At 41.8% G+C, this 26,603-nt stretch overlaps 1 protein-coding gene across 3 annotated transcripts in view; it reads right to left on the bottom strand.

Moving 5' to 3' along the window:
* Positions 1-1,123: 1,123 nt before the first annotated feature.
* Positions 1,124-26,603, bottom strand: part of POP1 (POP1 homolog, ribonuclease P/MRP subunit) — a 42,745-nt gene continuing 17,265 nt past the window's right edge. For all 3 annotated transcript variants that reach the window (XM_064384443.1, XM_064384444.1, XM_064384445.1), the window contains exons 8-16: positions 24,653-24,909; positions 24,437-24,530; positions 21,188-21,299; positions 20,479-20,598; positions 14,802-14,917; positions 12,470-12,661; positions 10,571-10,725; positions 4,480-4,842; positions 1,124-3,287 (exon numbers count right to left, since the gene is read on the bottom strand). In XM_064384443.1, coding sequence (XP_064240513.1) covers positions 2,633-3,287; positions 4,480-4,842; positions 10,571-10,725; positions 12,470-12,661; positions 14,802-14,917; positions 20,479-20,598; positions 21,188-21,299; positions 24,437-24,530; positions 24,653-24,909 — 2,064 coding nt within the window. In that variant the 3' untranslated portion in view covers positions 1,124-2,632. The remainder of the gene's footprint in view (positions 3,288-4,479; positions 4,843-10,570; positions 10,726-12,469; positions 12,662-14,801; positions 14,918-20,478; positions 20,599-21,187; positions 21,300-24,436; positions 24,531-24,652; positions 24,910-26,603) is intronic.

Raw genomic sequence — 26,603 nt, 5'->3', positions numbered from 1 at the left:
AAACTTCCCACTTCAAAAAAAAGGGAGTATTATCCTTAAAGTTCTTGCCAGTCAAGCACCAACAAAAAACGGGTAACATGCACTTTAGCTGCACTTGAATGGTCTAAGTCTTTATATAAGCAATGGCTTGTGTTATTAAAAAAATAAAACTACCCACATACATCTGAATGCCTAGGATACACACCAGAAGGGAACTGGTTACTCCGGATGGTGAAAATCCAGGTGATTTAAATGTTGTTATTGTTGTTGCTTATCTTCATTTTCGAATTGTTTTATGATGAATATGGGTGACTGATATGAACAATATTACTAGAGCATAAACACCAAAAACAATCCATTGTTTCTTACAGAACTCAAGTGTGTAGCTGGTCTGTAAGTGCTCAGCTCACAACTCTGCCTTTTAGGATGCTCCAAGAACCCTAAAAGCGTTGCTCCCTCAGCAAGAGGACAAGGGCCACGACGCACTTCTTTGGTAGCTATGCGGCTCTAGTACAGCATGGCAGGCACTTGGAAGGATCAAGATCAACATACTAACCAATTCAACTGCCAGAAAGTAAGCCATTCCCCATCAGTCTTTTTCATAAGGAACATGGATTCTTTATTGCCTCTGCAGATTCTGTTAGTTTTTCAAAGCATCTTCTGTGAAACTAGTGTTCTCTGGACAATAGGTATGCAAAAACCAAAATAGGTACGTGTGTGGGAGCCTGAAAGACAGATTTTTTTCTTAAAAAGCTTTGCAGAGCTTTGACTATGCAATTATTCATTGTGAGTCGCAATAGGAAGATACCATATATAGCTTTTCCCAAATGTATTTAGCCATAGAACACTTTTCTTCAGGAACAGCTGCAGGGACTGGTACTCCCAGAAATACATTTTGGGAAATGCTAGTCTGTCTTTCTGGTGCACAGCTCTTTGACCTACCACCCACAAAGCAGACTGGCTGCAAACATCCCCTGTAATGAGGGCAGGGCAGCAGGCCCCAGGAAGGGTTGTACAGAATGAGGTTAGGTGACCACGCAGCACACTCAGACTTCTGCCATCAAGTGAGCTCAGCCACAAACGAGGTGACTTAGAGCCCAGAAAACAAATAAGGAATGCTCCAATAAATATTCACAACTGAACATCAGGTGACATTTTCATTTATTCTGTTTACGGATGCCACTTAGTTACACTGTTTTTCCCGTCTCATCTGGGTTGGATCCAAAGATATCAGAGGCGTGGTGACAGGCAAAGCGTCAGACCTCTCACGGGTGGCAGGTACTTTCTGACTACCACCTCCCGTACCTTTCCCCACCTCATCACCCCCAAAGCTATTTACTGCCAAACGCTACTGCAAAAACCCAATGCATTTACATAAACTAACGCCTAACTGCACATTGACATTTTTTAGAAAAAAATCCCATTTAAGCTTTTCTAGAAACTTATGGCAGGAAAGTTAAGGACCAAGACTATGAGTGAGACATACGTGGCAACTAAAAGTAGATGAGCGCCGAGTTTCTCCACAGGTGGAACCAAGCCACACTGAACCCACTCTTCCTGTGGGGCAGGATGAGACCTTTCTTTTATACCCTGCTCAGACTCTCCGGTGGACAATGTGACCACATGAGTGTTGAAAGGCAGCTTGCCGGCTTAGTATCACCTTGCAAAGGTAGCTAGGCACTATGCAGCCACAGTGCCCAAGGCGCGCTCCTAAGAAATTGGTCCTACAAAGTGCTCCTTATAAGAGAACTTGAGGGATCAAAAGTATTTAGAAAATACGATACACTATCGTTTCCTTCCAGAGATCCACAATGCACACTATTACATGGAAGTTTCCAGAAGTCCTTTCATAAAGATATGCTTAACTTTATTTAATCCAGAGTTTCCTAAATCAACTTGACCTTGGAATCTCTTTTTTTAGGTGGCACATTTCACAGAACACATTCTAAGAAATGCTCCTCTATGGCTTTGAGAAATTCTTCGCAGAAACAAAAAAATAATAATTTTTTTACTTAAAAAAATTAAGTAACTCCTAGGATCATGTGTTGGTCAACAACAAAGAGATCAAAGAGTCAGGAAATCAACGTCATAGACCCCCCTTTCTAATTCTAGCCCAGCACCAATGCCATAAACTGTGCCTGCCTGAAAACAGGCAGCAATCAATTTTCCATGACTTCCTTCTTTAAGGCTTGAGTTGTTCGGCATGGTAATCACAGTACAGAATTGAATGTGGCCCAGCAGGGGTCCATATTTCATGTACAGAGGCCAAGTATCTAGTCTTGTCTTCTGCCATAACAGTAAAATCACTAAACATCTATTGTTGCTTATCACATGACTACAAGGTTTTTCAAGTAGACTTGACAGCCCTTTGCTCCTAACAAAAATAGAGGATAACTCGCAGAGCTTCTAACCATAATACAAACTTTTGGCCAAATAGTTTAATAAAAGTATTACAGCAAGGATGGGGAAAGATGGAAATTAACGCCATTACTGGGATGTAAACATTTCATCATCTGCATACTACGTTATTTTTTATTCTTGTTTCCAAGGAGTTTCACATGATATTTTGAAGCAGAAGCAGACTCTCCGCATGTGGAACTTGGCAGACAATAATAACTTAATATCTATGCCCTGCTGAGATATGAGGGTGCGTTCACACCTCAATAGCAATCCTCGCAAATCGATACTGCAGAGACGCGGGAGGCCTCAGTAGTACTAAACCCCTCTGGGCCGCCGGCTGGCTGGACAGCACATCCAGCAAGCCTGTCAAGCTAACAAAGCCCAGGGCTTCTCCACAGCCAACAGCCATGGAAAAATCTCCCTGAGTCACAAAGCCTAGCAGAGTTCTGGAGCAGTGCAGCGTCACACGCGGCAGAGGGCCTGACCACAGCCCCAGAGTCAGAGCTTCCTGCCCAGCCACGGGCTCTTCCCCTGCCAGGCCATCAGAAGAGGTATGTCCCAGCTTCTGCCGCTTCTCCCTTTTCTTCTTCTCTTTCTGTTTCAGGATCTTGCTCTTGAATGGGTCACTGTGTTTGGATTCCTGGGGCCCACAGTAGTGCCAGTCCTTACGGAGCTGGAGGAAGTCCTCCTTGGTGGGGACGCAGATCATGGTGTGCGGCTCAGGGCTGCCCTTGCTGAGCAGGGACAGGCTGACCCATACCAGGGCCCTGGGGAAGTGGCACAAGATGGACAGGCAGGCCTCTCTGGTCAACCCTTGCTGGGCTCTGCCAGGAGCTCGCCAGGCTGCCCGATTGTCCTCAGAACTGGGCCCACACCAGGCTGACAGTTGCTTCAGTAATTTTCTACTCCTACATGAAGTTGGAGACATACATTTGAGGATATTTTGTTTCAGAAAAAAATACGCAATCAGAAGATTAGACACTGCTAGAATTAATCTGACTCTTTTATACTATATGAGAAAGCATCAAAACTACAATTTTTAAAAAATTAGAAATACACTGTAGCACATTTTAGTACTGATATTTTTCTTTTTGTGTTTGCCATTCTGAAACTCAGGAACTAAAGGGTTTAAGAAGTTGAAGACAGGAAAATAAGACAGTGAGATAGAATCTAGGATTGCAATCACAGTGAGGGTGAAAATAAAGAGGCACTAAGATTTTGATGAGTAAAGGAACTGTAAGGGACAGTTACATGTAAAGTAAGAAAGAACGATATGAAATTATGAGGCTACGGAAAAGCAAGCACAAAACTAGAGGATAAGCACTTTTTAAAAATCAGATCACAGGCCGCGCACGGTGGCTCACACCTATAATTCTAGCACTTTGGGAGGCCAAGGAGGGCGGATCACCTGAGGTCAGGAGTACAAGACCAGCCTGGCCAATATGGTGAAAATTAGCCAGGGGTGGTAGCATGTACCAGTAGTCCCAACTACTTGGGAGGCTGAGGCAGGAGAATCACTTGAACCCAGGAAGCAGAGGTTGCAGTGAGCCAAGATCACACCACTGCACTCCAGCCTGGGCAACACAGCAAGACTCCATCCCCCCAAAAAAAAAATCAGAGCAGAGCACAGAATGCAGGTTCACTGATACACAGAACCTGGACCACAGCAATACTGAGAGGAGAACATACTTGTATCTGGTAGCCTCTCTGGTTATGACCATATTACATCTAATGGGTTGCTATTCTATCACAAATCCATATAATTCAAAAAGAACTAGAATAAATCTAATTTGGTGATTTAAAGCAAAGAATGCTTGCTCAAACTGCATAAAATATATCAGAAGAAACTGCCTTGGCTTAGATCCACGGATGACAATACTGTAAATCATTTCATCAATTAGCATCATGCCCTACATCAAATATTAGTAAGCTCTTTCCCTGAGCTCTCTAGGAAACATAAAAGACTGGCTTTTCCTTCCAGAAAGTCTATAAATTCACTTGGGTTTTGCAAAAAGAAACAGTGATAACATTTACATCCTGTAGCCCCTTCAGTATTAAAATAAATAATCCAAAATGTACCCAGAAGTCACCGACACTTACCTGAGAACACAGAGTTGACTCCCTGTGGCAGCAACATGATTTTCACTGGCCTCCTGGTCTGTGATGCTCTCAGGTCCCACTGGTTCTTGACACCCTGCGTCCATTACCTCCTCTGCCTCCCTGGGGTAATCTATGGATGTGCCCACTTTATCAGATGGCTGAGGAGTTTTCTTCGGCATAAGAGCACAAGGCATCTCAGATCTTCTTAAGTCATTCTCCTTACCATTTGGAGATGAAGCTACAGGAGGTTCTTCATGGGCCTGGCCTCTTAACTCCCAGTCTTGAGTTAACTGCTCCCAGGGACAGAAGAAAGGTGCCAGAGTGCCAAGCTTAACGTAGTTGGGCCGTTTTGCAGGAGGGCGTCTAAAGAAAAACAAAGAGGAGAACCAATGTTGAACAATTTAGGAATGGAAAACTAAAATAATTATAACCATTATAATGCAGCTCTCTCTTATTTTTTGACACAGAGTTGCGCTCTGTCACCAGGCTGGAGTGCAGTTGAGAGATCTCAGTTCATTGCAACCTCCACCTCCCGAGTTCAAGCGATTCTCCTGCCTCAGCTTCCCGAGTAGCTGGGACTACAGGCATGCGCCACCATGCCCAGCTAATTTTTGTATTTTTAGTGGAGATGGGGTTTCACCATGTTGGCCAGGATGGTCTCAATCTCTTGACCTTATGATGTGCCCGCCTCAGCCTCCCAAAGTGCTAAGATTACAGATGTGAGCCACCATGCCCAGTCAATGCAGCTCTATTTTAAAAACACACACACACAAAAGCTTTCCAAGAAACATACGATAAAGAATAATAGGGTGAGCTCAACGGGTCATGCCTGTAATCCCAGCACTTTGGGAGGCTGAGGTGGGCAGATCACTTGAGGTCAGGAGTTTAAGATCAGCCTGGCCAACGTGGTGAAATCTCTACTAAAAACATAAAAATTATCCAGGCGTGGTGGAAGGTACCTACAATCCCAGCTACTTAGGAGGCTGAGTCAGGAGAATTGCTTAAACCCAGGAGCAAAGGTTGCAGTGAGCCGAGATCACACCACTGCACTCCAGCCTGGGCAACAGAGCCAGACTGCGCCTCAAAAAATAATAATAATAATAGGCCAGGCACAGTGGCTCACACCTGTAATCCCAGCACTTTGGAAGGCCGACGTGGGTGGATCACCTGAGGTCAAGAGTTCAAGACCAGCGTGGCCAACATGGTGAAACCCCATCTCTACTGAAAACACAAAAAAATTAGACAGGTGTGGTGCTGTGTACCTGTAATCCCAGCTACTAGGGTGGCTAAGTCAGGTGAATTGCTTGAACCCAGGAGGCAGAGGTTGCAGTGAGCCACAATCATGCCACTGCACTCCAGCCTGGGCAACAAGAGCGAAACTCCATCTCAACAATAATAATAATAATAACCAACTCTACTGGCTAACCTTTTTTATTTTCTTTGGTCTTCAATAAACAATGTAGCCCCATGTGGCCACTGGACCACCCCAGGGGGTCCATTCCTGAAAGCTACAAGCAACTGGTTCCCCTGGGCTTGTGCCTGGATTTTCCTATATACTTACAAGTTTCTAAGTTCAAGGTTACATGAAATTTCTGTCTTACTCTGACCTCTAGTGACCCAGCTACCCTCCACAGACATTAAATATCATCATCAGTTTCTTATATAACCTTCTAGAGACATTTTATATACATATAAGCAGACATGTACATATTTTTCTTTTTACTTATTTTTACACAAATAGCAGCATACTAGGTACAGTAGTTTTTGCTTAACTTTACTTTTTTCATTTAACAAAATATCTTGATCACTTTATGCCAGTACAGAAAGCTTCCTCATTCTTTCTTAAAGGCTGTGCATCTTGTAGCTTATTCTACTGTATGAATACGCCTAATTGATTCAGACAGTCCTCTATTAAAGGACATTTTGGTTGTCTTCAAGCTTTTGTTCCTATAAACAAGGCTGCAATAAATGGTCTTGAAGGTCACGCTGCTCTGTACCACCATGACTCTTGTCAATCCCAGTGGCTTCAGCATCTGCCTAAATCACCCTTCCAATATCCCACCAGTCACCTTCCCACCCTCACTTCACATCTCTTACTTCACCCACCTCAAGCACCCAATCCCTGGTCATACCTTAGGTGTAGTCACTGCCAACACCTGTTCCAGCTTAAAACCTCGATGTCAGTATCCTGCTCCTAGAGCCATGCCTCCTATTTTCCACCCACTTACCTCCCGCAACAATGCCCCAATCATACATTTACATTAGCACCTCCTGCTGCTCCCAGAGACTGCCTCGCTCTCCATCAGCCTAGACTCCATGGCTCACACCACCATCCGTCCCCTACAAACACCCTGACTCCCTCCACTGGAAAGCCACCTGGGTACAGCCGACTCTCCAGTGACCCCATGCCAGCCCGAGCTGCAGAGCACAGCTGAGGAAGAACTCACGATGGTCCTGAACCGTCTTCCTTTATAAACACAAATCTCAAGTAGGTGTCCTCTACATCTTACAGATCCCACGTTTCTCCTCTCAATTCTATCTTCCATTCTTCTAGAAACTGCTTACAATTCCTCTCTCCTCAAATCTCCAACAGCCTCTCTCCCCTTCTTACTGCTGGCTGATAGCTGTGACTCTTTTTTCATGAAGACAGTCACAATCAGGAGTGTGCTACCTAATCCCCTCACCACAGAGTCTAACCTAGCTAAATAAATCCATGTTCAGATTTCAGTGGAAGTCTAACAGCCTTATATTAATTTTTCTGAGGAAGGAGAACTAGCCAACTTAAGAATTACCGAAAGTGGTCTGGAAAATAGGATTAAGGGTCAGAACTATTAGTAAATCTAGTTGAAAGATAGCCAAAGAAACAAAAGCAAATTAAACTGTATCAGTGGCGGCCAGGCACAGTGGCTCATGCCTGTAATCCCAGCACTTTGAGAGGCTGAGCCAGCGGATCACCTGAGATCAGGAGTTCAAGACCAGCCTGACCAACAAGGAGAAACCCCATCTCTATTAAAAATACAAAATTAGCCAGGCGTGGTGGTGCATGCCTGTAATCCCAGCTACTTGGGAGGCTGAGGCAGGAGAATCGCTTGAACCCAGGAGGCGGAGATTGCAGTGAGCAGAGATCATGCTATTGCATTCTGGCCTGGGCAACAAGAGTGAAACTCTGTCTCAAAACAAACAAACAAAAAACTCTGTATCAGTGGCAGACTAACAGCCTTATATTGAGAAGAACTGAACTCAATCCCAACAGATTGAGTTGTGCCCTGAATCCTCTCCACTTGTGCCCTGAATCCCACCCCTTCTTCCTTGTTCAAGGACTTTTAGCCTCCCTCCCCTCTCCTGGGTACCCCCAACCAGCCTAGAAACTTGTGCTTCCATCAAGAACACAAGCTACATGGCCAGGTATAGTGGCCCATTCCTGTAATCCCAGCACTTTGGGAGGCTGGGGTGGGAGGACTGCTTGAGGCCAGGAATTCAAGACCAGCTTGGGCAGCAAAGCAAGACCCTGTCTCTACAAAAAATTTAAAAATTAGCCAGGAGTGGTGGTGCACACCTATAGTCCCAGTTCCTCAAGAGGCTGAGGTGGGAGGACTGCTTGAGCCCAGGAATTGGAGGCTGCAGTAAGCTATGATCACAACACTGCACTCCAGCCTGCATGACAGGGTGAGACCCTGTCTAAAAAAATAAAAAAGAATATAAGCTCCATGAAGGCAGACACAGACTTGTCTGCCTTGTCTCTCTTGTTGCCCCAGCACTTAGAATGGTGTTTGACACACCATAGGCTCTAAAGAAATGTGTGTTAAATGAAGGAACAAATGAGACAAATATGTAAAGATGTACACAGAAAGATGTTCACAGAAACACAGCAAAAAATCAGAAATAACCTCAAGAGCCACTGATAAATTACAGGACATCCATGCTGCAATTGCATGTGACTATTCAAAGTGACATTTTGAGCAAAGCTGGCAGGCTGACTCACAGGCCAAATGTGGCCTGCTGTGTTTTTGTACGACCCACGAGCTAAGAATGATTTCTACATTTTTAAATGGTTGAAAAGGCAAAAGAATATTTCATGACACATGAAAATTATATGAAATTCAAATCTGAGTGTCCATAAATAAAGCGTGATGAGAACACAGCCATGCTCGTCCCCTTACATGTCATCTGCAGCTGCTCTGGAGCCACAGTGGCAGAGTCCGGTAGTTACCATGGAGACCAAAGGCTCCACAAAGCCAAAAATATTTATCTTCTGGTCCTCTACCAAAAAAGTTTGTCAACACTTGGTTTAGAGTTATATTTTTTGACATGGTAAAACTGTACATACTATATTGTTAAAGGAAAAAGGCAGGTTTCAAAATAGTATATGTAATACCATTCTTTAAAAACATGTGTATCTACGGAAAATTTTCAAGCATAAAACAACTCTGAAAAGTGAGAAATAAGTTATTGTCAACTATTATTTAACAAACACATGGAAGCCTCTCAACTATGTATTAAGGGAGGCACAAGATGTATAGCATGTGATTGCTGCCCTCAAAGAGCTGTAAGCTAGCAATCCAGGAATATACCACTAGTCACTCATTCATCCACCACTCAGCAAATAGTTTGAAACCCAAGCACAGGCCACGCAGAGTGGCTCACACCTGTAACCTTAGCACTTTGGGAGGCCGAAGCAGGTGGATCGTTTGGGCCCAGGAGTTCAAGACCACCCTGGGCAACGTGGCAAAACCTCATCTCTACAAAAAAATATAAAAATTAGCCAGGCTGAGAAAATACCAAATATTTGTTAACAATTAAAAAAAAAATTAGCCAGGCATGGTGGTAGGTACCTGCAGTCCCAGCTACTTGGGAGGCTGAGGTGGGAGGATCCCCTGAGCCTGGGAGGTGGAGGCTGTGGTCAGCCATGATCATGCCACTGTACTCCAGCCTGGGTGACAGAGTGAGATCCTGTCTCAAAAAAAAAAAAAAAAAAAAAGAGCCAGGCTGTCTCTACGGTTATGGTTGCAGCAATGAACAACAACAAAAAAAAAAACAATTCTGCCCTTATGAAGCCCACCATCAAGGAACTACAACATTCAACCAGTCATTCACTAGATAACAAATAGAGGTTATCAAGTCTACTGTGCACCAGGCACTGGCTAGACACTGCAAGTGCCACAATAAAGAGAGAAAGCTTCTATGCTCTGAGAGCTACAATTTGGGGGGGCAACAGATTCCCAATGATAGAATATACTTAGCAATATAAAGGAAATCATGACCCTCACTGGCCACACTTTCAGTGAAAAAAGAAAAGTCTAAATGGTTAGGTACTAAGATATAAAAACAGTGCTTGGCCTGGCACAGTGACTCACACCTATAATCCTGGCACTTTGGGAGGCCGAGGCCAGTGGATCTATGGAAAATTGGTATCGAGACTAGCCTGGACCAACATAGCAAAACCCCATCACTACAGAAAATACAAAAGTTAGCCAGGCACAGTGGCACATGTCTTTACTCTCAGCTACACGGGTGAGGTGAAAGAATCGCTTGAACCCAGGAGGCAGAGGTTGCAGTGAGCCAAGATCACGCCACTGAACTCCAGCCTGGGTAACAGAGCAAGATCACCATCTCAAAAAACAAACAAATAGTGCTTCTCTCTCTGGATGGCAAGACTATACCAATTTATCTTTTTCTGTATTTTCATAGTTTCATTAAAATTGTGTAACTATGTATTACTTCTATAATAAGTTTTAAAAACATAATTTCCATTTTGGAGGGGGAAGCGGTTGGCAGTAGAAATCTATTAACAAGTGTTTGAAACTCATGTCCATGTTTAGGTGTACATCATTATTGATAGTAACAAATAACAAACAGAATGGTTTGTAACTGAAATGGGCCTATAAAAGCCAAATAGATATAAGACAATCTCCTCACTTAATATCTTCTTAATTATTTCTCAGTAATGCTGAACTCACTGCAAAGTGTATGAAAACTCTACATTATACCTAATAAGAATTACCAAAGTCATCCTGATGTTTGGGATGCCAATATAAGCAGGCACTTCTCTTCTCCTTAAGACATTATTAAGCTAGATAACTCAGCTTCTTACCTTTTATATTTTTCAAGAAGATTCTTAGCTTGCTCTTCTGCAAACAGCATCCCAGCAGGACAGTCTGGAAAATCACCTGGGACACTAGGCGACCTCTTATACTGAGAATGTACTGCAGACTCTTTCAGTCCTCCAACTCTTGCACCTCGATAGATCTAAAGGAATGTCAAAAAGATACTGTCATTCTACCAATGGGATTGCTTAACTGTTTATAAGGGGAAAATGGGAAACAACCTAAATGCCCATCAGAAGGAGAATGGATATAAATAAACCCAGTGGATTACATGCAATAGTAAAAATGAATGAAATCAACCCTCGTCATGCTTCATCAATCAATATGGAAAAAAATCTCAATGCCAAGTGAATATAGCAAGTTACAAAATCATATATACTGTGAGGTATATACTTTAAAAATATGTTGAGTCTAAATACTTATTTTATTGCAGGATACAAACATACTTTAATAAAGCTATAAAAATATTCATGGTAGTAGCAAACACCAAAATCAGAAGAGTGATTATTTTAAAAGGAGGAATGGAAATGAGACTGGAGTGAGATACACAGGGCACATCCAATACATCTGTAATGCTTTATTTCTTAAGCTGGATGGCAGGTAAATGGCACACAGGCATTCACTATATCAGTATCTATTCTTTTTTGTATGCTTGAAAGCATCTCATAATAAAAAATTAAGTAGGATTATTTTTAAGTGTTCCTACTCCTATATGATTAACTGGATGTCCCTTGTACTAGGCATGCTAAAAATTAATTACTGGCATGAATCGAAAAGTCTCCCATGCCTTTTACACTCTCTATCATCAAAGTAATATTTATTTATTTATTTATTTATTTTTATTTCTGAGACAGAGTCTCGCTCTGTCACCCAGGCTGGAGTACAGTAGTACAATCTCAGCTCATTGCAACTCCATGCCCCAGGTTCAAGGGATTCTTATGCCTCAGCTTCCCAAGAAGACATGCACCACCATGTCCAGCTAATTTTGTGTTTTTAGTAGAGATGGGGTTTCACCATGTTGGCCAGGCTGGTCTCAAACTCCTGACCTCAAGTGATCTGCCCACCTCGGCCTCCCAAAGTGCTGGGATTACAGGCATGACCCACCACACCCGACCCTCAAGGTAATATTTAAAATAACCAGGAAAAAAAAGACACATTCGATTCTAATAAAATTTTTAGCTACAGTTGATAAATAGGGGTATATGGTTATAGTTAACATTTTTTAAAAAACTGTATTCTATCCATCTGTAAAAGTTAAGTCCTTTGCTTCTAAACTATAGCAAATTTCTTCAAATCAAATGCCTCAACATTTTTGTTGCTGCTACTATTCGAAAATCAGGCCACTTTGAAAACCTCAACAATTGGGCCAGGCGCGGTGGCTCACGCCTGTAATCCCAGCACTTTGGGAGGCCGAGGCGGGTGGATCATGAGGTCAAGAGATCAAGACCATCCTGGTCAACATGGTGAACCCCGTCTCTACTAAAAATACAAAAAAAATTAGCTGGGCATGGTGGCATGTGCCTGTAATCCCAGCTACTCAGGAGGCTGAGTCAGGAGAATTGCCTGAACCCAGGAGGCAGAGGTTGCGGTGAGCCGAGATCGTGCCATTGCACTCCAGCCTGGGTAACAAGAGCAAAACTCTGTCTCCATAAAAAAAAAAAAACCTCAACAATTGACAATATGTCAGTACAGGTCTTATAATGAGAACTTGGCTCCAGGGACTCTATATATGAAGTATCATGTATCCAGAACTATAGCTCTAAGGGCAGAAATATACCACTAATTCCTCCTGAATTGTACATAAAGTCTGGAACATTTTGAGTACTTAGCATTTATTAGGAATATATTGTAAATATTACAACTGTTAGAACCAAAAAGTAACTTACAAATGGAATCCAGAAAGCCATGCCCCAGCCCTTGGGAAGCAGGACATCCCAGCCACTTCCCCAGCCTAGTCGGTCTTCACCGGTCACTTTTCCTGGCTGCTGAATCAAAAGTATAGGTATCTTGGATTCATGGGGACCTAAAATAAGCTGTGACCCAGGCACCAGCAATTCACTCCTCATCCGGTTTAAATCCTAAAGTGGAAGAAAATAATTCAAGACAAACAGCCCTAGTCTTCTGGGAGATCCTCCTGGGTCTCCCTATAAGCAGCTTTAGAAAGTTAAATGCTCTTTTTAAAAAGCAAGAGAAAAACGTTCTCAACAAATAAATGTAAGTTCTCAACAAATAAATTTTAAGTATATGGTTAAAATCCTACAGATATTTTCCTCTATACAAGTGCTTGGGTAGAAATGCCAAATTATCTTATATTATTCATTATCAGCATTCATTCTGCTGATCTCTTATATCAAGATTCATCTTATATGTTGATATTCTGTCCCTACATTGATTTTCATTAAGATTTGCTGTCATGAAGTAAAAAAGGTATAAACTATTAAGTGACACCTTCTCAAAGATGGGCAACTAGAAAAATGCACTGGCTCTTAAGAAAATTGCTCACCAGGTCTTAAAAATTTAAAATAGATGATGTTTAAAATAATTGTTAAGGGGAATGTAGCGGGTGGATAACATCCTTTCAGACTTTTCTTGGAGCTGTAAAAAGAGACTAACAGGTAGGTAAGAGGGCTATCACTCAGTTTAGAAAAACTATGCAAGAGACTGCCTCCAGGCCACAGTCTAACTGCTACCTCATGAACGCTCTTCAAGCCAGGTCCAATCCTGATTCTTCTTTTTCACATTCACTCAAGTTTCCACTACCATCTATGTGTTAGTAATTCCAAACTGTAGCTCTTTAGCCCTGACTTTTCCTCCTGGGACCGAAACCTATCTTCTAGACCTCTGTTCTTGGGAAGTCTCACATCCCCTCAAACTCAAGATTGAACTCATCACCCTTCCCACTGTATTTGCTCTCTTCCTATATTCCCCACCTAGCTGAATGACACCACAATTTACACACTCCATTCATTCATCCATTCATATATTTACTGAGCACTTCTATGTACCTGCCACACATCCGTGAGCAAGTCAGACTTGGCTTTGGCTCTCTTTTGGCTGAAATCCTAAATCCAAGCTAGAACATCAGGACCTAATCGACACGCCTCCTCCTTTTTTACCTCCCATCTTCCAACCAACCAGCAAGCCTTGTCAATTTAGCTTCTGGGAATATGTGTTAAACCTTAACCTCTCCACCTCAGCCATACTGCCACAATTCAGGCCCCCATGATATCATACCTAGAATATGTCAAGGGTCTTTTTAAGGCCATCCAACCCACAGTCTCTCTCCCGTTCCCTCACCCCCCATCTCCAACCCCACACTACTGCCAGCGTGAAATATCATGTCATAGCCAACCTTAAAACCTTCAAGGGTGATCCACATCTCCAGTCCAAATCCCTAAAAGGCTTCAAGGTCTTTCATGTTCTAGCCTCCATTTGTGTCTTCAGCTTCATCTTTCACCCCATTCCTGATTCTTCACTCCTGATCCATTTACAGAGTCCTGATCCACTTGGAGCATCTTTTGCCTGGGCTCCTACACATGCTGTACTCACTTCCTGCAATCTTACCTTCGCCGAAACCTTTACCCTACCCCGAAGAACTCTGGTTACTTCTGGCTACCATCTGAGTGTCAACTCAAATGCCTGCTCTTCCATCCAGGAGGCCAGCCTCATTTTTCTCATCTGAGCTCAGTACCCCTTCTAGAAGTTTCCTGAGTGCACTGTACTTCTTTGACCACATCCTAGTCATCTACACCAGCATCTCGCACAATGTCTGGCCCTGGAAGGACCGCAATCATAGTAAAATTAAAGACAGATAACATTTAAGGGAAAAGAAAACACTAAAAGAAAAACATAATTAAACCATGAGATCATCATTTCAAGAAAAATCTTTGTATTAACATTTTTCTAGAGATTTTCTTACTTTATCTCTAAGAATAGGAAAAAAATCATAGTATGTATCTTTATTCTTAGATTCTTATCCTTGGATAATAGATAAGATCCTTATCTTATTCTTAGATCCCTATCCTCACTCTTAAATTATCCCTAAGAACAGAAGAAAACCACAGTATACATCATGAGTCAGGGATCAACAACTTGTTTGAAAACAAAAGAAAGTCTATGGGATTTTATGAAGTACGAAATAACTTCTTATGGTCTCTAGAATGATATATTTAATCTGTCATTCATGACTTTACCAATAATCCTTTCACTATTAGTTACCTGATCCAAGATTTTATTCTCTGTGACACTCTTACAGATATCTTGGTTCCAGATAAAGCTATGCGTACATTCCACAGGCACACCCTCCAGAAGCAGCTGTCTAACCTTCTCATTATCTAAGAAGGAAAAGAAATAGCCTTCAAATCAGGTCCTTCAGATCAATGAAGTCAAACTCCAAACATTGGCAGTAGGCCTTTTGTTACAAAATTTTATTTGATAGGCATTTACTTAGCTTAGAAGAATTTATTTGACAAGAAATTAGTTATTCTTATAGTCAGTTTTATAGTCTATGACATAGGAAAGGCTCCTAAGCAGTTTTCTTTAGTATTGATTTTTCATGTATAAGATGCAAATATCACAATATTAAATTGCCTCCAAATAACTGCCTAATTCCACATGTAAGATAATCAAATTCTAGGAGCCACTGCAAAGGCAAATAATATGGCACATTAAGCCAGGCATGGTGGTATACACCTGTAATTCCAGGTACTTGGGAGGCTGAGGTGGGAGGGTCACTTAAGCCCAGGAGTTTAAGTGCAGCCTGGGCAACATAGCAAGACCCCATCTCTAAATAATAATGATAATATGCCATATTATAAATACCTATCATACTTCAGCTACTGGCTTCAGGGCTTTGTGTATCATTCCTCATCCAATGATGGTGAGCCAACGGATATTATCTTCTCTTCTACCCCACTATTGAACTATTTATTCCTTTCTGTAAAATGTATTTTTTCATCCTTTTTTTTTTTTTGAGATGGAGTCTTGCTCTGTCACCCAGGCTGGAGTACAGCGGCACAATCTTGGCTCACTGCAACCTCCACCTCCTAGGTTCACGTGATTGTCCTGCCTCAGCCTCCCAAGTAACTGGGATTACAGGCACGTGCCATCATGCCTGGCTAATTTTGGTATTTTTAGTAGAGACAGAGTTTTGTCATACTGGCTGGGCTGGTCTCAAACTCCTGACCTCAAGTGGTCCGCCTGCCTCAGCCTCCCAAAGTGCTAGGATTACAGGCGTGAGCCTCCGCACCCAGCCTCATCCCTTTAAAATAAACATATTTTCAGTGAAACAGTGTTTTATCCCTTTATTATAAGCTGTACCATGCTAGAAAGTACTCATGTAGGAAGGGGAAGAAACTTTATCAGTGACAAACTTCTATACTGATAGAAGGAACTTCCTACATGTAGTCATTTAATCCCTAGGGAAAAGTATCTTCCAAATCTCATTTTGTTGAACTGAAGAGTTTTCATTAAAAAAGGCAATTTGTGAGTTTGAATTATGGTTCTAAACTGTCCACAAAAGAAACATCACTCAAAGGCACATACTTGCCTGCATGGGTCTGATGGCTAGGAAAAAATAAGTTGGAAGCAACTGGGCCATAGTGTGACAAATTTTAGGGGAAAACTAAGTTAGAAAAAATTAAACTGATAAAAAGATCTGAAATGGAAACTGTTTAAAAGTCACAACAGGCTGGGTGCGGTGGCTCACACCTGTAATCCCAACACTTTGGGAGGCCAAGGTAGGCAGATTGCTTCAGCTCAGGAGTACAAGACCAGCCTGGGCCACATGGTGAAACCCTGTCTCTACAAAAAAATACAAAAATTAGTTGGGTGTGGTGGTGTGCCCCTGTAGTCCCAGCTACTTGAGAGGCTGAGGTAGGAGGATGGCTTGAGCCCAGGAGGTGGAGGTTGCAGTGAGCCCAGATCGCACCACTGCACTCCAGTGTGGGTGACAGAGCCAGACTCTGTCTCAAAAAAATAAAATAAAAAATTTTTAAAAGCCACAGCAGCTTCAGTACACTGCTCTTCCTCATGGAGATAATAACCATCAGATTCTCAAGCCACAGTGCAGTGTGCTGCACAAGTTCACACAGCCTGTCTAGGAGCAGTCAAGCTCCACTTCCAAGCCTGGGTACACAGAGCACTTTCCTGCGGAGCACTGCCACAGATTGGGGGACATGACTGGGATTTTAGTCAGACTAAGCTGCAGACAAGAGAGCTGATACTTAAAGTGTAAAGACACAGGAAAGTACTTCCTCATCTTCAAATATTCTAAAAGATAATAACAGATAGGTTTGGTAAAAGTGGCTCATGCCTGTAATCCCAGCACTTTGGGAGGCTGAGATGGGAGGATCACTTGAGCCCAGGAGTTTGAGACCAGCCTGGGGAATTTAGTGAGACCCTGTCTCTACAAAAAGTTAAAAATTAGCCAGGCATAGTGGGTGCGTGCCTGTAGTCCCACTGACTTGGGGAGGCTCAGGTGGGAGGAAGCTTTGAGCCTGAAAGGTCAAGGCTGCAATGAGCCATCATTGTGTCACTGTACTCGGGTCTGGGCAACACAGTGAGACACTGTCTCAAAAATAAATAATAATAATAATAATATATAAAACAAAGTAGACAGTATGTCCAGACAAGGGAATATTATTGAGCTAAAAAGAAATGTGCTATTGAGCCATGAGAAGACACAGAGGAAATTTTTTTTTTTTTTTGAGATGGAGTCTTGCTCTGTTGCCCAGACTAGACTGAGTGAGATCTCAGCTCATTGCAACCTCTGCCTCCTGGGTTCAAGCAATTCTACTGCCTTGGTCTCCGGAGTAGCTGGGATTACAGGCACCTGCCACCATGCCCCGCTAATTTTCTTTTTTTAGTAGAGATGGTTTCACCATGTTGGCCAGGCTCATCTCGAACTCCTGACCACAGGTGACCTACCTGCCTCAGCATCCCAAAGTTCTGGAATTACAGGTATGAGCCACCGTACCTGGCCTACATAGTGGAAATTTAAATGCATATTACTAAGTGAAAGAAGCCAATCTGAAAAGGCTATATATTATATGATTCCAATTATATAATATTCTGGAAAACACAAAACTATGGAGATGGGAAAAAGATAAGTGATTACCAGGAGTTAGGGGGAAAGAAGGGATAAATAGGCAGAGCACAGAAGATTTTGGGGGCAGTGAATCTATTCTGTATGATGCTATTATGGTGAATATGTCATTACACCTTTGTCAAAATCAATAGAGTGTATATACCACCAAGAGTGAACCCTAATACAAACTAAGGACTTTAGGTGATAATGATGTGTCAATGTCAGTTCATGGATTATAACAAATGTACCACTCTAGTAAGGATATGGACTGTGTGGGGGTGGTGCATAGAGGGGGATGGAGGCTCATGGGATCTCTGTACTTTCCACTCAATTTTGCCGTGAACCTAAAGCTGCACTAAAAAATAAAGTCTATTTACAACAAACTGGAGTATGTCTGAAAGCAAAGGGGAAGGCCCTTTTAAGTCAATAGTCTTTACTGGGAAGAGAAAAAGACTATCTCCAGCTGAGTCAGCACAAACATCAGCATGCCTAGAATGGCTGCCACTTCTGAATGTAATTCTAAGTCCTTCCCCAGACTCATATAGCATGTTCTCCTTCATATGCAGACAAAAGTTCTTGAATTGGTTATATTAACTCCAGAATGTGACTTAAAGAATGAAGGAAAGAACTTGCTTTCTCCTTTCTTAAATGTATTTAAAGATCACCAAATGGTAAATTAAAAATTTTTTTAATGAGTTTTACTCAGAGAAGCAAAGGTAACCAGTAAAAGGCTTTCTCATCTGGAAATCAAATAAAACCAAGCCTTCAGATTCACTCTATTTTAAATAAAATATGCAAAACAGTTAAAAGGGCCCAGGGGAAGCAGAGAAAATGACTGCTAACTGGGCACTGCTCAAGTCCACTGCAGATCACTGCTCTCGAAGTGCTTGCAAGAGCTATAAAATATAAAGGGATGATGTCTGACCTATCCCTCTAAAGGCAGCTGGACTCCTTCCATGTTTTGGGTAGTATGGGAAAGTCATACTACCAAAGAGTGTTTAAAGGGAAAGATCAGAAGCCCACGAGCACAATGTAAATTCACTACTTCCTAAAGGAAATTGATCTCTCACAGATAAGAACTAATCAAAATAATCCATCAATGCAAACTGGTAAATGCTAAGGATGGCAAATAAAATAAAAGCTAGTACGACAGAAACTAAATTTTTAAATCTCACCCAAAAAAAGTTATATATAGTGAAATACTGTGTTAATAAAGTTGAAAAGATTTGCAACAACACATTATTAATATTTAATTCAAATTCTAGAACAAACGATCAAGCAAAACTTTTCAAAGCATTTAGGAATATGCATTATCACTTCAGGTTCTTCATGTACCCTCCCTTTTAAAAGCTCTCTAGCTGGGAATGGTGGCTCACATCTGTAATCCCAGCACTTTGGGAGGCTGAGGCAGAAGAATCACTTGACTTCAGGAGTCAAATTAAATCATGTTTTTCAAGATAGACTTTAATTTTCCTTGAGCTGATTCATATTAAAACAAAAGCCATAGAAAGGATTTAATAATCACCTCATTCCAAAAAAGGATTTGAAGTAGCAAGAGAAACTAAGTAGCATTTACAGCTTTAAGGTGATTACAATAGTCAACATTTAATGGTGTAGTAAATGCTGCAACTTTTACATTGCATCAGACCACACTGGTATTAAAAAAGAAAAGAAGAGAAAGAGGCAACAACCAATTGAGTAAAGTCTTAGGCTTCAGAATTAACTAACTTACCTATATATCTTCAAACTCCTCTCTCATTCAATCCACCTTTTATGTGAAGTTCTGACAGAGTAATTATTGCCCCCTCAATCAGCTATCTAACTACATTAAAAAAAAAAAAAATTCTGAGCCAGGCACGGTGGCTCATGCCTGTAATTCCCAGCACTTTGGGAGGCCGAGGTGAGTGGATCACCTGAGGTCAGGAGTTCAAGACCAGCCTGGCCAACATGGTGAAAAGTAAATTTTTTGTTTCAAATTTTAAATACAAAAAAAAAAATAAATTAGCCGGACATTGTGTTGGGCGCCTATAATCCTAGCTACTAGGGAGGGTGAAGTAGGAGAAGCGCTTGAACCCAGGAGGCAGAGGTTGCAGTGAGCTGAGATGATGGCACTGGACTCCAGCCTGGGCAACAGAGCAAGACTCAGTCTCAAAAAAATATATAAATAAATAATTCTGAAGTCGTTACAACACAAACCTGTACTTTATCTCCAAAGATTCACATACTAATTTTAATTATTCTTCCAATTAATCATGTTTAAATGCCAGTAAATACAATGAGACATTATTGAAATTGCTGTCTCCCCGTACTCACTTCCTATGCCACCCCAGCTAAACAACTTTCTCAGGCCACTCTACTTCATCTAAACCAAGACATCTTATACTTCAGCACCTGGGATGGCCTTGCCAGGATTCGAACCTGGATCATCTGTATGGTCAGACAGAGGCTTCCACTGAGCACAAGACCAGCTTCGGGTGCAGATCCCTTCCTCACAATTAAAATTCTGAAACACCAGACATTTTCAGAGAATGTAGTTTGCAGAGAGACGGGTTTTACTAGATACTAAAAAAAGAGAACTTGGAAAATAAAATGAACATAAGTATCAGGCTACATGTTTCACAGCTAAAAGACACTTCCACATGTACCATTTCCTCAGATTATAATCAGTTTGTAAAGTGGGCAGGTAAGGAGACTGCCCTAATTTTTTACAAGTGAAGTTACTGGAGAGGTGTCAGAGACAGAACTCTTCTAATAAGACTGGGCTGCCCAAAATTGTAAGGAAAACCTGGGGTGTTTTTAGAACTTTACCTTGGCATTTTTCTGGATTGGGCAAAGCTTTGGACTTCTTTGGAGGCAAATTTATTCGAGGATCCCCAACGGTCAGTCCCAGAATAGTACCTGCCGGAATTTCTGCTGGTGATGTTATTCCTTTAACAAGAACAAAAAGAACGAAAAGAAGCTTAAAGTCACTCATAATACATCTATATTTGCTTGTATTTTTAAATCTTTCAGATTTTCTAATGAAACTTTTTCCTTGGACTAATTACTTAAAAACATGTATTCTCTCTCTTCCCATTGATACTTTTAGAGAATAAGTTAACATTGATAAAGAACAAGGTTTCTTGCAAAAAACATAAGAAAAGGTTCTTTTATGAAATGAACACATATGTTTCTATCAGTGATCAGCTATGAGCAAAAATGCAGTTGTATACGGGTAAGCATAAAGTTTAGGTCAGCAGCTGGCATATGCATTTATCTCCACTATCAGAATGCTAGTTACTTAGAATAGGAACATCTCATTTGTTTGTTGTTTCATAACAAGCATGAATACAATGTTTCATAACCAAGCATGAATACAGTGTTTAATGACTGAGTTCAGTCCCTCTCTTACTTGGTCCTCTTGCTGTTCACAATAGCAGCATGTTAAAAAGCAATACTACACAGTTGGAGGCCCAAATGCAAAAGGCTCTCTTAGCCCCCTTCCTCCCCAACACAACCCAGTCTTCCCTTTGTATACCTCCCAACAACTCGAAAATGGCTTCTTGTCTGTAATGAAGGGAAACGCTGTCGGGATTCTTACAGGTTTCTATCCACCAGCGGTGAGGTGTCTCCTCTGTGTTCTCTCCCACCTGAAAAATAACAACTACTATTCACCAGACAAACAATGAATCCGACTTAATAATTTTGTCCTGGTTGTGATATCAGCCCCACTCTTTCTTCTTTTGTGTGTGGGAATGAATGTGTTATGGGGTGAACCAGGGAAGTTGCCACTGTACTAAACAGAGTAATTAATACCCAGACTAACTACTCCTTCAATTAGCAGCAAGGATATAGTATTACACTTCTCAAGATTTCATATATGAGGAAAATCATCTATGGCTTTCAGAGACTAACTCATTAAGATACCTCACACTCAAAGTCTCTCTAGAGCACAGTACCAAACAAAGGAGGCCTCACTTCTCTCCTACATTTTTTTTTTTACAGTCTCAGTCTGTCACCCAGGTTGGAGTGTAGTGGCCCAGTCATGGCTCACTGCAGCCTCAATCTCCCAGGGTCAAGTGATCCTCACACTTCAGCCTCTCAAGTGGCTGGGAGCTGGACCTACAGTCACACGCCACCATGCCCAGCTAATTTTTTTAACTTATTTTTTGTAGATACACAGTGTCTCATTATGGTGCCCAGGCTGGTCCTGAATTCCTGGGCTCAATCAATCAACCCACTTCTACCTCCCAAAGAGCTGGGATTTTGGGTGTGAGCCACCATGCCTGGTCCTCTTCCACTAGAGCTAACTTCACCATCTCCAATGTAAGCAATAAAATGTTCTTCACCAAAGGAAAATCAAACCAGTACCTTTTGAAGAACTCTCTAGATAAAGGATATACTACTACTACAGCATTCCTAGAAATCTATACTTTTTTCCACATGGAACTAGGAATTGTGCAAGATTCCAAAAAGCCCTTCAAGCATCATGTGCATGGCAAGAAGGGAATCTATAGACACAGCTCATGCTGAAGTTCACTGAAGTAGGATGTACACTTACGGATCCTAAAGAAGCAATCGTGGCCGGGCACAGTGGCTCACACCTGTAATACCAGCATTTTGAGAGGCCAAGGCAGGCGGATCACTTGAGGCCTGGAGTTCAAGACCAGCCTGGCCAACATGGCGAAACCCCGTCTCCACTAAAAATACAAAAAAAATTAGCCAGGTGTAGTGGTATATGCCTGTAATCTCAGCTGCTCAGGAAGCTGAGGTATGAGAATTGCTTGAACCTGGGAGGTGCAGGCTGCAGTGAGCCGAGATTGTGCCACTGCACTCTGGCCTGGGTGACAGAGTGAGGCTCTGTCTCAAAAAATAATTTTTAAAAAGCAGTAATCATAACAAAGGTACCATTTACTCACAGAAGCTCAGGTAGCACAGCTTAGTGGTTTACAGTACAGACTCTGGAACAAAACTTCATAGGTTCAAATCTTTTCTCCAGAACTTATTAGCTACTATGGGGCACCCTCTCTGTGTCAGGCATGGTGCTAAGCACTGGGGACAGAGTAAAAAACAGGACCAATCCTGTCCTCGCCCTTGTGAAGCTCACGGTCCGATGAGAGACACATTCATTACATAAACACACAAATCTATACATAAAAATTGAGGACATTTGCAAGATGCTCTGGAAACAACAGGAGAGATCTACTTTGTTTAACTTGGGGGATCAGGAAAGGATTCTAGAGGGAAATGCTAGAGACTGAAACCTGAAGAATGAGGAAGCTTCCTCCAAGCAAAGAGTGTTGGAGGCAGAATGCTCAGTAGTTGGGGGAATAAAAAACAGGTGCAAAGGCTGTAAGGGAGACAAGAACTGACATTCCAGAATCTGAAAGGTCATGGTGGCTGAAGTGTAGAAGGGTGAGGAGAAAGGAGGCCTCAGAGGCAAGAAGGCATAAGATTATATGGGTCACACTGAGCACCCTGGATTTTATCTTAATTACAATGAGAAGCTATCCAAAAACTTTTCATCAGGAAGCAACAACAGGTGAATAAATTATCAAAAAATCACTCTGCCTCCTGCGTGGAGAATGGGCTGAAAAGGAGGAAGGATGGACGAAACTTAATGTTCCCTCTAGAATCCTTTCCCGATCCCCCAAGTGTTCAGGCAAGAGACAACACTGGTTGAGAGTAGAGCGGAGGCAGTGAAGAGGGAGAAAAGTCGTTTTTAAATTTTAAAGCATCTTTCTTCTAAAAACTCAGAATCTGTTCAGCTCTATCGAATTTGGCCATGTCAAATCGGTGAGAGGCACAGGCACTGAAAAGTTAATTGCACTAAGATGAGAAAACAAACAGGATCTGAACCCAGGGTACGGATTCCTAATCTAGTCTCTATGCTAGCCACTTGCCAACAGAGCTACACAAATTTAATTTTTAGTCAATTAAAGTTAAGTAAAGGTATAAATTCAGTCCCTCAGTCACTCCAGCCACAATTCAAGTATTCGACTGCCTATGTGGCTAGTGGCTATCGTACTGGACAGCACAAAGGAAAAGCATCCTCACAGAAAGCTCTACTGGAAGTGCTGCCCTAGACATAGCACTCTTAACCTTTTTAGAGATTGTAGACCCCTAAAACTAGCCCCAGAAAACCAGCCAGGTGCAGCGGCTCACACCTGTAATCCCAGCATTCTGGGAGGCTAAGGCAGGCAGATCACCTGAGGTTAGGAGTTCGAGAATAGCCTGGCCAACATGGTGAAACCCTATCTCTACTAAAAATACAAAAATTAGCCAGGCCTGGTGGCGTGCACCTGTAGTCCCAGCTACTCGGAAGGCTGAGGCAGGTAAATCACTTGAACCTGGGAGGTGGAGGTTACAGTGAGCCGAGATCACACCACTGCCCTCCAGCCTGGGTGACAGAATGAGACTCCATCTCAGGAAAAAAAAAAAAAAAGAAAGAAAACCTACATGGCACAAGCATAAATGCACAAAAACTGGGACATGGGATTTTAGGGACTCCCTACCTATGAAGCAGAAGTTAAGACCATCTACAAGACTCACAGCTACAAGAGCAGTCTGTATTTAAATAAGAACAGTCAGTTTACAGATCATATCCACTTAGATGTGGTCTTCTAGGAAAAGTGAAGGATAACAAAATCTTTGATAATAAGCATAAGTAGGGAAGTAAACATCTAAAAGCCATGGCCCAAAATGTTACCAAATTATATATAGGTTTCACAAATTTGACAGGAAAAACATGATTAGAATAAAACACTACAGTCACTTTTACTCTTACAGTGTGGACAGAAGCAGCTTTTATTGCTTCAATTAGGATGGAGTGGGAAAGTGGCCCAATCAGCCGGAATCTGTTCATCTCCATGGTCAAATCACTGAAAAAGAAAAATGATCTTAAAATGGAAACTTCCATCACACAACATTTGTGCCACTGACAAAAATGGAGCAAGTCTTCACTGAAAATGTTCAGTGGGTTCAAAGCAAATTCAACTCATACCTGATTATAATGCCCGTGGCTGGAGAGATCCAAGAATATGGTAGGCTTGGATCTCTAGTTCCATCACCAATAATTTTTTTAATCGGTTTGGCATTTTCTCCGTCATCTTTCCTTTTCCTTTTCTTGCCAATTTTCTCATCAGGCAATTCAGTTTGGCTTTTTTCTTGGGATGGCGTCAGACGTGGATCAGTGATGCAGACAACTGATTTGATGGGTTCCACACACTGGCACACTGCTTTTATTTCCTCTAAGATATCCTAAAAATATCAACATTCACTTTAAAATTTTGAAATTTAAATATATTATGACAAATTTAGTTGGGTTATGTTATTTTTTTATCTCTTTAAAAATTCACATTTAGCCAGGTGCGGTGGCTTCAGCACCTTGGGAGGCCGAGGCAGGCGGATCACAAGGTCAGGAGCTCGAGACCCAGCCTGACCAACATGGTGAAACCCCATTTCTACTAAAAATACAAAAATTAGCCAGGCATGGGTGGTGCGCGCCTGTAATCCCAGCTACTCAGGAGGCTGAAGCAGCAGAATCGCTTGAACCTGGGAGGCAGAGGTTGCAGTGAGCTGAGAACATGACACTGCACTCCAGCCTGGGCAACAGAGCAACATTCTGTCTCAAAAAAAAAAAAAAAAAATTGCATTTTTGGCCAAGCATTGTGGCCCATACCTGTAATCCCAGCACTCTGGGAGGCTGAGGTGGGTGGATCACCTGAGGTCAGAAGTTTGAGACCAGCCTGACTGACATAGCGAAACCCCGTCTCTACCCAAAAGTACAAAAATTAGCTGGGTATGGTGGCAGGTGCCTGTAATCTCAGCTACTCAGGAGGCTGAGACAGGAGAATCCTTTGAAACTGGAAAGTGAAGGGTGCAGTGAGCTGAGATTGTGCCATCGCACTACAGCCTTAGCAACAGAGCAAGACTCCATGTCAAAAAAAAAAAATTCACATTTTACCCCTTCACAAATTAACTTAAATTAATCATCAAAAAGCTTTTTTGGGCCAGGCCTGGCGGCTCACATCTGTAATCCCAGTACTTTAAAGCTAAGGCAGGAGGATGGTTTCAGCCCAGGAATTTGAGACCACTCTGGGCAACATTAGGGAGACCTCGTTCCTACACAAAATAAAAAAAATAACTTGATGGGCCTGGTGGTGCACCCCTGTAGTCTAAGCTACTTGGGAGGCTGAGATAGGAGGATCACTTGAGCCCAGGAAGTAGAGGCTGCAGTGAGCTATGACTGCACCACTGCACTCAAGTCTCAGTGGCAGAACAAAACCCTGTTTCAAAAAAAAATTTTTTTTAATTTAACTTTAATTTTTTTAAAAAGCTTTTTTGGGTGTTCTGAGTAATGTATGCCACTTTAAACAAAAAAAAAATTTTGAAATTTAAAATTTCAAAAGTGTTAATTAGGGCTAGGGTTAGGGGTAGGGTTAGTCAAATATTATGAAAACAATATGATCACTCTGAGTAAATTTTTTTTAAGTAGTGAGTATGCCAAAGAAGGGAAGCTAAGCTAAATGCAGTATGAAAAAAATCATAAGAATTACTCAAAATAGCTTCTTATTATCAAATAGGCTCCAACTAGCACCTAGATACTAGTGAACTATTTCAGTCATGGTGGAAATATTAGTTCAAATTCAACATTTCAAATAATTAGCATAAGGCTGGTTTTTATCTTTACTTCTGCTTATGACTTACTAAAAAAATGAGAGGTCAAGATTAGTTTCATTCTTTCTTTCTTTTTTGAGACAGGGTCTCACTGACACCCACGCTGGAGTGCAGTGGCATGATTTCCTCTCACTGCAACTCTGTCTCCTGTGCTCAAAGCGTTCCTCCCACCTCAGCCTTCCAAGTAGCTGAGACTACAGTCACATGCCACCACTCCCAGCTAATTTTTGTTTTTTTTGCAGAGACAGGGTTTCACCATATTGCCCTGCCTCGTT

This window comes from Aotus nancymaae, unplaced genomic scaffold (genome assembly GCF_030222135.1).
Source record: "Aotus nancymaae isolate 86718 unplaced genomic scaffold, 86718_ANA_hifiasm-v0.15.2.pri h1tg000036l, whole genome shotgun sequence".
NCBI lineage: Eukaryota > Metazoa > Chordata > Mammalia > Primates > Aotidae > Aotus > Aotus nancymaae.
This window is presented reverse-complemented; position numbering and strand designations above follow the sequence as displayed.